Source organism: Anomaloglossus baeobatrachus, chromosome 1 (genome assembly GCF_048569485.1).
Source record: "Anomaloglossus baeobatrachus isolate aAnoBae1 chromosome 1, aAnoBae1.hap1, whole genome shotgun sequence".
Lineage (NCBI taxonomy): Eukaryota > Metazoa > Chordata > Amphibia > Anura > Aromobatidae > Anomaloglossus > Anomaloglossus baeobatrachus.
Genome location: NC_134353.1, coordinates 560,580,137 through 560,593,542, shown reverse-complemented (window position 1 = coordinate 560,593,542; position 13,406 = coordinate 560,580,137). Strand labels below are relative to the sequence as shown.

Below are 13,406 nucleotides of genomic sequence, written 5' to 3'. Positions count from 1 at the left end.
ACTGCAGCCACATGTCACAGTGCAGGAGCCGGCACTGGCAGCAAGAGCGGAGGCTGGTAACCAGCGTAAACATCGGGTAACCAGGGAAAGGTCTTCCCTTGGTTACCCGATGTTTACGCTGGTTACAGCTTACCGCAGCTGCCAGTGCCGGCTCCTGATCGCTTCATTTCGTCGCTCTCTCGCTGTCACACACAGCGATGTGTGTGTCACAGCGGGAGAGTGACGACCAAAAAATGAAGCTGGACATTCAGCAACGACCGGCGACCTCACAGCAGGGGCCAGGTCGTTGCTGGATGTCACACACAGCGACAGCGACGGGACGTCGCTGCAACGTCACAGAAAATGGTGACGTACCAGCGACGTCGTTGTCGTCGTCGTTATGTGTGACACCAGCTTTAGTCTGTTTTAGTTTGTACTGTTTAATCTGGTAATTAGAGGCTAATGCTATTATGTCACTACACCTCTGATAATTGTAATATTTGGGTCCTTAATTGACCCTAGTAGTATTTTATCACATTCTATTACTTTTACTTGGTAAGCATTATCTCTTGATACCATGCCAAAATTACCAGTGTGCTTCCCATATGTGTTTGTAATTTTTTAATAATTTAAGATTAATTACACTTAAAAAAAAATAAAAAAAAAACGACTTTTACCTTTTTCCTCTTTTAATGAGAAACAATCAGCATGTTGGTAAATATACAAATATGGTTGAGCTTTATCATGTAAATAACACTGATCAAAATCCAATCAGCACTATTTAATACTGTTCTGATGTAATACTTCAATTACTATCAAGGTCTTCATTTTTTTAAGGTATGGATGGATAGATAAATAGATAGATAAATAGATAGATCGATAGAGAGATATAGAATGCTTTACATTTGTAGCACATAGCAGTATCAAAACAATGAAATAAAGTCATTCAACATGAGAATAATAAATATATTTAGAAATCTACACTTAGTAAAAGTCAGATTTGTTACATATCCTTTGAGCATATATAATGATAAGTCTTTCGGCAGTTCTTGACTTGCCATTTTCCTCTCTTTTGTACTGAAACACAGTTCCTCCCCTTTCTTGACCAGCGAGGTGGACTTCTTTTCCAGTTGGTGTACATTGCCTTCTCTCCTTTACTCCATTCCCATTTGCCAAGGTTTACTCTATCATTGAGGCCTTTACATAGAAATAAGTAGTTAATATGTTTCTCCCATATTATAAAAAAAACAAGGTTGGAGGCATGTATATATACTTCAGCATAATTTTATTATGTAACCTCCAAGGATAGGATAGCTAATGCTCTCCTTAGGAATCCTATGGTATACATCTTCTTTGGATTGTAGCTAGCCTTCTTACAGAATAAGTAATGTGCTTCTATATACAAAAGCAGACATTTTTTTATCTGCCGACTGTAGGTCAGAGTACTCTGTTATCAGCAACCTATACTTTGCTAACAGGCCAAACTACTATAATATCATCAGGGTCTGTAGTTGGGAGTGGAATAGCTCCATTAAATATTGTTTCTGCACAGTAGTGCAATATTTTCACAAAATATCAACTTGACAGGTACAGTGCATTGCGAAAGTATTCGGCTCCCTTGAATTTTTCAACCTTTTCCCACATTTCAGGCTTCAAACATAAAGTTAAAAAATTTAAATTTTATGGTGAAGAATCAACAAGTGGGACAGTTGTGAAGTTGAACAAAATTTATTGCTTATTTTAAACTTTCATAAAAATTAATAAACTGAAAATTGGGGCATGCAATATTATTCGTCCCCTTTAACTTAATACTTTGTAGCGCCACCTTTTGCTGCAATTACAACTGCAAGTCACTTGGGTTATGTGTTTATCAGTTTTGCACATTGAGAAACTGAAATTGTTGCCCATTCTTCCTTTGCAAACAGCTCAAGCTCAATGAGGTTGGATGGAGAGCGTTTGAGAACAGCAGTTTTCAGCTCTTTCCACAGATTCTCGATTAGATTCATGTCTGGAATTTGACGTGGCCATTATAACACCTGGATACGTTTATTTGTGAACCATTCCATTGTAGATTTTGCTTTATGTTTTGGATCGTTGTCTTGTTGAAAGATAAATCTCCGTCCCAGTCTTCGGTCTTTTGCAGACTCCAACAGGTTTTCTTCAAGAATGGTCAGTAGTTGGCTCTATCCATCTTCTCATCAATTTTAACCATCTTCCCTGTCCCTACTGAAGAAAAGCAGGCCCAAACCATGATGCTGCCACCACCATGTTTGACAGTGGGGATGGTGTGCTCAGGGTGATGAGCTGTGTTGTTTTTAAGCCAAACATATCGTTTAGCATTGTGCCCAAAAAGTTTAATTTTGGTTTCATCTGACCAGAGCACCTTCCTCCACATGTTTGGTGTCTCCCAGGTGGCTTGTGGCAAACTTTAAATGACATTTTTTATGGATATCTTTGAGAAATGTCTTTCTGCTTAATGGCCAGATTTCTGCAGTGTATGATTGTTGTCCTATGGACAGACTCTCCCACCTCAGCTGTAGATCTCTGCAGTTCATCCAGAGTAATCATGGGCCTCTTGGCTGCATTTCTGATCAGTCTTCTCCTTGTTTGAGATTAAATTTTTGAGGGACGGCCGGGTCTTGGTAGATTTGCAGTGGTATGATACTCCTTCCGTTTCAATATGATCGCTTGCACAGTGCTCCTTGGGATGTTTAAAGTTTTGAAAAACGTTTTGTAACCAAATCCGACTTTAAACGTCTCCACAACAGTATCACGGACCTGCCTGTTGTGTTCCTTGGTCTTCATGATGCTATCTGCGTTTTAAACGGAACACTGAGACTATCATAAAGCAGGTGCATTTATACGGAGACTTGATTACACACAGGTGGCCTATATTTATCAACATCAGTCATTTAGAACAACATTGGATCATTCAGAGATCCAGAATGAACTTCTGGAGTGAGTTTGCTGCACTGAAAGTAAAGGTGATGAATAATATTGCACGCCCCAATTTCAGTTATTTATTTTTTTACAAAAGTTTAAAATAAGCAATAAATTTTGTTCAACTTCAGAATTGTGTCCCAATTGTTGTTGATTTTTTACCATAAAATTTAAATTTTTTATCTTTGTTTGAAGACTGAAATGTGGGAAAATGTTGGAAAATTCAACGGGGCCGAATACTTTCAAAAGCCACTGTATCTCTTCCTATTCACAAAAAATCTATATTATGTTATTGATGATCTTTTTGCAAATGCATTGATACATCTATTATAGAACTCAAAGGTAACAAGTGCATCCTCCAGATATATGAATGGTGAGGACTAAGATATCTACATTTACCACTAAAAAGAGGTACCTCCACGGACCCATGTTTTATGGCAGATAGATTGGATGAGTTCAATGAACTCATCCAATAAGACAGATGAAAGGGAAGATATAGTTCAATTACAAATCATATGTAGTCAAATTCTCACCTATCCAAAAGGATTTCCTTTTACTAAAGTTCCACAGCCAGTCCATCTGTTCTTTATTGAAGATGTCTACAAGTCTAGCGTTGTATCTGTATTAACACAAAATAAATGTAGGTATTTGCATTAATTTAATAATTGGTAGTTTAGCTGATACAGAGTTATCTCCTGAGCAAATTCCTAGGTGACCTGTGAGAGTGAGCTTCAGCGGAACTCTGTGTTTTAATGGTCCCACTTAGTTATAGGTATTTATGTATTACAATGAGGTGAAATGTCTGAATGTATTCTAAAGGTACCTTCACATATAGCGAGATCGCTAGCAAGATTGCTGCTGAGTCACAGATTCTGTGACGCAACAATGACCTCGCCAGCGATCTCGCTATGTTTCACACATAGCAGCGACCAGGCCCCTGCTGTGAGATCGCTGGTCATGTCGGAATGGCCTGAACCATTTTTTGATCATCGAGGTCCTGCTGGGCAGGATGCATCGGTGTGTTTGACGTCTTACCAACAACCTCATTGATGACTCAGAGCTCAGAGCTCAGGGTCCCAACGACCACCGATATCGTTATACAGGTTGCTACGGTTGCTGGATCATTGCTGCATCGTTGGGAAGATCTGACTGTTTGACATCTCACCAGCGATCACATATCGACTTACCAGCGATCCTTATCAGGTCGTATTGTTGTCGGGAATGCTGGAAAGTCGTTAAATGTGACGGGGGCTTAAGAGATGAAAATAAATGTATTGATCCATATCATCATGGGTTTAGGAGGCATCAGACCGATCAAACTGATGTGCTGTGCCTCTATGAGAAGGTCAACTCTAGACTGGACAGGGATGAGTCGAATGTTATATATGTACATTTTTCCAAACTGCTTGATTTAATGCCGCACAAAAAGTTAGCACATAAGATGAGAGTGTGTGGACTGGGAGAACATTTGTGTGTAAGTGTAAGTATCTGGCTCATTGCAAGAAAATAAACTGTGGTTATTATTAATCGTATATACTCAGATTAGGTCACAATTCGTAGTACATAAGGGGTCACCTTGTAAGATATCTATTTTAGACACAAAACTATGCAAGGTAATAGTACAAAGGAGAACAGCATTATATTACAAATGGATGTTAATAATAGGCTTCTGCCTAATAAATGAAAGCTGATGCGTACGGGAAGAAAAATAATCAATGACTAGATTGTTAACTGGTAAAACTCTGCATAGAACTAACTTGGAAAATTACCTATGTATTCTGGTTGATAATAAACCTTACTATAGAAACAAGTATCAGAATTAGGGTGCAACAAAAGAATTATACATTTTTATGTCTTGGCACAGAACTACCATTTCACAAATAACTACTCATGAAATATTGTGAAAATGTATTAATACATTCTAATTTTTAATCAGTGCATACTTAGACTAAGCAAAAATTGATTCTTCCCATTCAGACAGAATGTTTAGGATATGTACATACAAGGTCTGTTTTTGAAAACCGCCTGAAAAAATGATAAGTAAATGCTCAAAAGAATTAATTTGGGGGGACGTCGTGGAACCAGTACACCATGGATTATGTTGGAGCTTTGTGGATTTTTTTAAAATAATAAATTTGGGAATAAAGGATAGTGTGGGTGAGTCTTTATTCAAATAAACAATTTTTTTCCTGTGTTTTTTTTTCACTTTACACACACTGGGTTAGTAATGGGGTTGTCTGATAGACGCCTCTTCATTACTAAACCCTAAAGATTGATGCCAGCTAATACTTCACAGCTGACATCAACCCCCCCAAAATATTACCCCAATTGCCACTGCACCAGGGCAATTGGGAAGAGCCGGGGAAAATCGCCAGAATTGGTACAACTAATGGATGTACCAATTCTGTGGTGGCTGCAGGGTGCTTGAGCTGGGAAGTTCCAAATAACCATGGACCTTCCCAGTCTGATAATATTAGTCTGCAGCTGTTTGTCTTACCTTCACTAGTTATCAAAAATAGGGTGGTCTCTACACCATATTTTTTAATTAATGAATTAATTATTAAGTTAAGGCTAGAAACACACTTTAGTGCCACATGAAAGGCATTACAGGGTGCAAGTGTACAAACCCTGCTCTAAATTAGTCTTTTCATCAACTCTCCCTGAACTTCTTCTATAGGACAGTGTGACAAACATCACACTCCTGGGTCTCATATAAGACCAGATGACGTGATGCAGCAGACCAATCACAGGAATGCCAGTAGCCAACATGACTTTGGCATTAGCGTGTATGGCAGGCAATCTCCGCATGTTTATTGGCTAACAATCGCAAAACATGCAGGTTGAGGACCCACGATACTCGATTAAGTAATGACCATGCCAGAGCACCCTGGTGCTTGACCTAATAAGCTCATCAATAATTGTCTGTCATCCAATGTGTTGATACTGTCGCATAAAAACCTATAAAATATCCTTTTTATTTATCTCCCACATTTAATGCAAGAAAATGTAATTAATAAATAGTCTTAACTTAAAAATGGTTAATTTTCATCTCAACAATATTCAACTCCTTCCCAACCAATGACGTAGCTATACGTCCTTGGTCGTGTCTATACCTTAAATGTGGGCTTATGTGGCAAGCCAGCATTATTCCCAGCACATGTCTAATGATCTGATCAGCAGCCACGTGCAGCTAAAAGGCACGGGTGGATCTGCGCACTTGTTAACCCCTTATAACGTGCTGCCATCGGTGGCCCCGTGACGCGATCACTAGGCCCCAATGGGTTGGCATAGCAGCGTGGGGTCAGATGATGACCTCTGTCTTTACCATGACATGTTTCCTGTGAATGCTGGCAGAGCGCTGGCACTTACAGGAGAGCAGCATTTCTCCTGGTAAGGGCACACTCACATGAGCGTGAAACACAGACGAGTGCAATCTCGCATTGCACTCTGACCAATGTTAATCAATGAGATAGAGCAGTTGGTCAGATTTTCTCGCATCCAGATTCTTGCGAGAAAAGCTGCATGCTGTTATTTTCTGCAAGAGCCGTATCACTCGCAGCCATTCAAGTGAGAGGGTGTGAGAGAAACATCGGACTGCACTCGGATGTTATCCCAGTGCTGTGCGATATACGCACAGGCTGACAATGGAGAAGAGAGGGGATTAACCCCTCCCTTTCCTCCGCAGCACCCGTCCTCAGCTTTACAGCTGTGACCCGATTGCAAGATCAGGTCACAGTTGTATGACACTCGGCTCACGCTCGCAGCAGAGCCTGAGTCGGAGGTCATTAGCATATCGCATCCGATGCTCTCGCTTCGGATGCCATACGCTAGTGTGACTTCAGCCTTATGCGGGCGTCACACGGTACGATATATCGGGCGATATGTCGTCGGGGTCACGTCGATAGTGACGCACATCCGCCATCGTCTGATATATCGTAGCGTGTGGCAGCTACGTGCGACGGTGAACGAAAAGAAATACTCACCTTCTTGTTCATCGTTGACACGTTGCTTAGTTTCAAAAAATCGTTCCTCCTTCTGCGCGCTGGTTGTTCATCGTTCCCGAGACAGCACACAGCGCTCCGTGTGACACCTCGGGAATGACGAACTCAGCTTACCTGTGTCCCGCCGGCAATGCGGAAGAAAGGAGGTGGGTGGGATGTTTACGTCCCGCTCATCTCCGCCCCTCCGCTTCTATTGTCCGGCTGCCGTGTGACGTCGCTGTGACGCCGAACGTTCCTCACCCTTCAGGAAGTGGATGTTCGCCGCCCACAGCGACGTGACCCGGGAAGTAAGTGCGTGTGACAGGGGGTTAATGACTTTGTGCGCCACGGGCAACTAATTGCCCGTGACACACAAACGACGGGGGCGGGTACGATCGATCGTGTCGTGTGAAGCCCGCATTGGAGCGATGCTGAAATATTAATCTGATCAGGAGAAGCAATTGGAGTGTGCAGCCATAAAGTCCCCTAGGGAGACTAGTAAAATGAATAAAAAATGCTCCATAGAAAATAAAACAAAAATAATAAAAAATACACATATTTGGTAACGCCGCATTCAAAAATGCCTGATCTATCAAAATTTACCAAGGTTTTCAGTACAATATGGGGCAGCAGAATAAATGGTGTCCTTCAAAACTTGTCCCGCAAAAAAAAGCCCTCATATCGCTATATTGATGGAAAAATAAAAAAGTTTTGGTTCTTGGAAGAAGGGGAGGAAAAAACAAAAACGGAAAAAGGAAAATTGTCCAGGGGTGAAGGGGTTAATAGAAATATTGAAACTATAATCCCCTTTTTAATCAAGGAAATACTAGATTTAAGCATTTTACTGCACAAGATATATGCATTATACGTAAATCAGAAAATAGTCCTCTTACTGTTCCCGGCATAACCGAGCTGCGGTGATCCATGTGGCCTTCTGCTCAGTGATATGTTTGTAGCAGCTGCTCTCATGTGGAGTCCAGCCAAATGGACATTTTGTTGCCTGAAATATATACAATTTATAATTAATAGAAAAATGGCCTCTTTCCAGGATATGAGCTCAACTACTTGCCTGTGAACAGCTAAATAACAGAGAAACCACAAAATGGAAACTGCTTTAATGTGACCATATTGTATTTAGCTGGGGATGCTACTCCAGGAAAATACCTTTAATTACTAGAAATTGTGCACTATAAAGAAAATAGAAAAACAACAAACTCTGAAAGTGACAACATGATAAAATGTTCTCAAATTATCTTTGCTTTCCTAATTAATTAAACTCATTGTAAGGCATTTTTCACACCTCCGCGTAAAGGCTCAGTCACACACAACGACTTACCAGCGATCCCGACAATGATATGACCTGATAAGGATTGCTGGGAGGTTGCTGGTGAGATGTCCCACAGTCAGGCCTTAAAGGTCCCGTCACACACAACGAGATCGCTAACGAGATCGTTGTTGAGTCACAGTTTCTGTGACTCAGCAACGATCTCACCAGCGATTTCGTTATGTGTGACACCTACCAGCGATCAGGCCCCTGCTGTCAGATCGCTAGTCGTTGCCGAATGGTCCGGACCATTTTCTTCAAAGGCGATGTCCTGCTGGGCAGGACGCATCACTGTGTTTGACGGCTACCAACAACCTCCTAACACAGTCCCAACGCCCGCCGAGATCGTTATACAGGTCGCTGATCGTTACTGTGTCGTTGGTAAGATCTGACTGTGTGACATCTCACCAACGACCTCCCAGCGACTTACCAGCGATCCTTATCAGGTCGTATCATTGTTGGGATCGCTGGTAAGTTGTTGTGTGTGACTGGGCCTTAAGGCTACCACGTTTGGATCAGTGTACCCATGGGAAGTCCGGACTTAAAAGAATGTGAGTCCAGCTTTAAATTTATATTGAAACAATACATTTAGCTCAATTTAAGACATAGGTGCTACAGGGAAACTTTACATCATACCAACATATCTGGAGCTTACATTTGAGCTTCACACCAGGCAGAGCTTTCAACCTATATAGCAAATATTTTCATAGAGCTCCACTGAAAACAAAACACAGATGATGTTCCTACATGGTGGGTGAATGTTGTACAGGTACTTGTATGGGCTGTTAATTTGGGAGGAAGGGGATTGCACAGGTAAGGGGTTGATATTACTTGAGAGGGGTTGCATAGTGGGGGCTGTGCAGCAGAGAATGGGGGGATATTGCATGCAGGTGGGGCTATGCGACAAATGGTATGATACTGCATGCTGGGGACACTGTGTGCAGAATGCAGTGATACTACATGACTGAGGTGTGTGCGGAGAATGGGATGATATTGTATATGTCGCGGGCGGAGGAGGGGACGCCACGCTCTCCCACTGCTCGGGTCCGGCTGCCGCTGCGGCTGCTGCGGCCTGCTGCTGCTGCTCGGTGGCTCGAGCGATGGGCCGGATCCCGAGGACTCGAGCGGCGCTCCTCGCCCGTGAGTGAAAGGGGATTGGTTTTTGGGATAGTTTATTGTCCGTGACGCCACCCACGGTTGTGGTGATTTGTTGACACCACCGCTGCTCTGTATGGGGATCCCGGGGACTGATGACAGGGAGCAGCAAAATTGTTGGTTCTCCCCTCCGTGGGTAGGGGGTAGTTGTCCCGGGGCCCAATGATGAGGTGGGTGATGAGGGATGGCAGGGCCGGTGCAGGGCTTGGTGGGTTGCAGGGACGCGGGGGCAGCGCTGTGCCTTGCGGCACTGTGGTACTCACTCAGCCTGAGACAGGGACACAGTTCTCGGTAAAACACACGGTTGGAAAGACGGTTCCCACGGACGGCTGCACTTGCTGTTCCCAGTAGTTGACGGTAACGGTCCCTTTTCTTGCACCTGAGATGATGATGGTAACGATGGGTTCCCACCGGTAACCCGCTCCCCTGCTTGGATATGGGCCGGAGGAGCCCTACTTTGCCCGCAGGCGCTGGCCCTGAGAAACTGGTGCCCTGGCGGTGGCGGTGTCTCTCTCCAACGGTTGGACTGTTGCCTTCAATCGGGACTTGGTTGTTGGGAGACCCAGAGGTCCCCTTCACTAACGGATTTGGCAAATTCACGGCGACTCCTAGCCTTGCCGGGATCCGAAAGGCCCCTGCCACTGGTGCTGGCTTCACTTTGTATACCGCTCCGGTACCGCCGGGCCACCACCCGTCCGCGGTCCTTTCGGCAACCTCCGGTCAGCCGCTCCTGCGGACAGTTACCGCCGTCTGCTGACCTTGCTGTCTCAGTCCGGGGCACACACCCAGACCAGCTTCAGGCTTTACAAACTCACTTTTTACTCCTTCTCTCAAGCTCCTCTACTACTTCCCTTCCTTCTACTTCCACTAACTTTTCTTACCTGCCTGGTTCTCCCGCCTCCAGGGCTGTGAACTCCTCGGTGGGCGGAGCCAACCGCCTGGTCCACCCCCTCGTGTGGACATCAGCCCCTGGAGGAAGGCAACAAGGATTTTAGGTTAGCCTTGGTGTTCCTAACTGGGGTGTAGGGTGTGGTGGTGTTATGACCTGTGACCCCTGGCTTGCCGAGGGCGTCACATATACTGGGGAGGCTGTGCGGAGAATGAGGTGGTGGTGCATGCTGGGTGCACTGTGTGTAGAATGCAATGATGCTACATGCTGGGGTGGCATGAATATCGTGATTCTGTATGCTGGAGAGGTTGTGTGGAGAATGGGGTGATGCTGTATACCTGAAGGGGGGCTACCTTGGAAAGAGGAGATTGATAATGATGCATACTCAGGGGCTGTGCAGAGAATGGAGGGATGCTGCATGCAAGGGGGGGCTTGCACAAGAACAGGGTTGACATTACTTGAGTGGTTACATACTAGGAAGACTGTGCGTAGAATGGGGTGATGCTGCATACTGGGGGGACCGTGTGGAGAATGGGGTGATGTTGCACGCTGTGGAGGCTGTTATGAGAATCAGGTGCATGCAGCCACACAGCATGCAGCAGCACGACTGACATCACTTCCTTCCCTGTGCAGACCCTCTGCATGCAGCTACCCGCAGCACCCCATTATGCAGCATCACCACATGCTCTGCAAAGCCCCCCTAGCATGCAGCACTACACCATTCTCCACACAGTCCTTCAGTATACAGTATCACTGCATATTCTGTGCAGTTTCCCCTGCATGCGGCACCACATCATTCTTCACACAGTCCTCCAAACATGCAGCATCACTTCATCCTCCACAAAGCCCTTCCAGCATGCAGCACCACCCCATTCTCCACACAGTCCTCTCAGTATTCAGCACCACTGCATTCTCCGTGCAACCCCCTCTCCCCACATGCACCATCACCCTGTGTTTCCTCTGATACATGTCACACTGATTTCACACGGATAACATCAGTGTGTGGTCCATGTGACACCTGTGCTGCTGGCAGAGAACGGACATGTCATCGGTACATGTGAAAATGGATGTCACATGGATGTGTGAAGGAGGCCTAAATCTGTGTTAGTGAGCACTTCTACTTTGCTGAGATAATCTAACCACCTCACCGGAGTGGCATATCAAGATGCTGATTAGACAGCAACATTATTGCACAGGTGTGTCTTAGGCTGGCTAATGGCCAAAATAAAAGGCCAAGCTGAAATGTGCAGTTTTATCACACAGGACAAAATCAGATGTTTTAAGGGCACATGCAATTGGCATCCTGACTACCGGAGCTGTTGCCCGTGAATTGGATGTTCATTCTTTACTATAAGTCATCTCCAAACAAATTTCAGAGAAGTTGGCAGTACATCCAACTGGCCACACAACCACAGGTAATATGTAACAACACCAGGAAAGGACCTCAGCATTCAGCATCTTCACCTCCGAGACCAGCCACACAGGTTTTACAACAATCGGTTTGTGTGGCGCCCTGGACAAGCCAGGTCGTCACAGAACTACACCAACACACCCCACACCCCGGTTAGGCACACCGAAGTCAAACACAAAAATCCTTGTTGCCTTCCTCCAGGGGCTGATGTCCACACCAGGGGGTGGGACAGGCAGTTGGTCCCGCCCACCGAGGAGTTCACAGTCCTGGAGGCGGGAAAAGCAGTTCAGATAGAGTTTGAAGTTTGAGAAGTGAAGTGGTAGAGGAGCAGTCTGACGGCATCCGGGTGTGTGGCCCGGACGGAACAGCAAGGTTGGCAGACGGTGATGACCATCTGCAGGAGAGGCTGATTGGAGCGAACCGTAAGAACCGTGGACGGGTGGTGGCCCGACGGTACCGGATCGGAGAGCAAAGAGAAGCCAGCACCATCCGGCAGGGCTTACGGACCCCAACCAGGCTAGGAGTCGCCGTAAAACTGGTCAAATCCGTTAGCGAAGGGAACCTCCAGGGTTTCCCAGCAGTCAAGACCCGATTGAAGGCAACAGCTCACACCGTGAAGGGAAACACAGTCACCGCCAAGGCTACAGTTCCCAGGGCCAGAGCCTGCGGGCAAAAGGGGCTCCTTCAGCATCCATCCAAGCTGGGGAGCGGGTTACCGTTGGGAAGCCATTGGAACCGTAGACACAACACAGGTGCAGGGAAAGGCAGTCACCATCAACCTACCGGGAGGAGAACAACCACAGCCGCCTGTGGGACCCGTCCATCCAGCCGTTTGTTTGACCAGAGACTCCGTGTGAATTACTGGCTGAGTAAGTACCACTGTGCCGTGCGGCACAGCACTGCCCTCGCGACCCTGCACCTCACCAGGCCCTGTAACCCGCCTGCCATCCATCCCTACCCCTCACCGGGCCCCTGGACAACCAAAGCCCCCTACCCACGGAGGGGAGAACCAACATCCAAGCTGCTCCCTGTCATCACTCCCGGGATCCCCGTACAGAGCAGCGGTGGTGTCACCAATCTCACCACAACCGTGGGTGGCGTCACGGACAATATCCCTAAACCCAAACCACCCCCTTTCACTCACGGGCGAGGAACGCCGCTCGAGTCCCCGGGATCCGGCCCACCGCTCGAGCCACCACCGAGCAGCAGCAGCAGCAGCCGGACCCGAGCAGTGGATGAGCGCAGCGTCCCCTCCTCCGCCCGCAACAACTTGGCGTCACGAACAGGATCTTACCGCTCTGCCGTCTGGTAGAGGTGCGCCTTGTGACCGCCGGAGGTGTCTGGCCGAAAATTTGGAGAAGCCGCCATTTTGGGCGTGAAAAGTCCCCGCTCGAGCGTCTTCCCGAGTAGTGGAAGCGCGAAAGCCGAAACCCCGCCCCTGTAGAGGAGGAGCCGGAAAAAGACTAAGGGGGCGCGGATGGAGAGATGGTGGCGTCCTCGAATTGGAGCACGGGAGTACCCGCCACCGGGGCGACTAAGCTCTGGGGGAACTGAGGAGGAGTAGCCTTTGAAGACTGCGGCCCGGGTGAGCTCCCCGCCGGGACCGCTGCGTGGCTGGAGCGGGAGCTAGGCCGGTTCTGCTTGAAGGTGAGGGCGCAGAGCCTGCAGCAGCTGCTGGATTGGAAGGCGGAGATGCGCAGAATGGTTGCCGTAGTGGGGGCCCGTGAG

General features: G+C 46.4%; 1 protein-coding gene across 1 annotated transcript in view; it reads right to left on the bottom strand.

Moving 5' to 3' along the window:
* Window positions 1–404: 404 nt before the first annotated feature.
* Window positions 405–13,406, bottom strand: part of FREM1 (FRAS1 related extracellular matrix 1) — a 289,664-nt gene continuing 276,662 nt past the window's right edge. The window contains exons 35-37 of the mRNA XM_075316948.1: window positions 7,793–7,899; window positions 3,453–3,538; window positions 405–1,176 (exon numbers count right to left, since the gene is read on the bottom strand). Coding sequence (XP_075173063.1) covers window positions 983–1,176; window positions 3,453–3,538; window positions 7,793–7,899 — 387 coding nt within the window. The 3' untranslated portion in view covers window positions 405–982. The remainder of the gene's footprint in view (window positions 1,177–3,452; window positions 3,539–7,792; window positions 7,900–13,406) is intronic.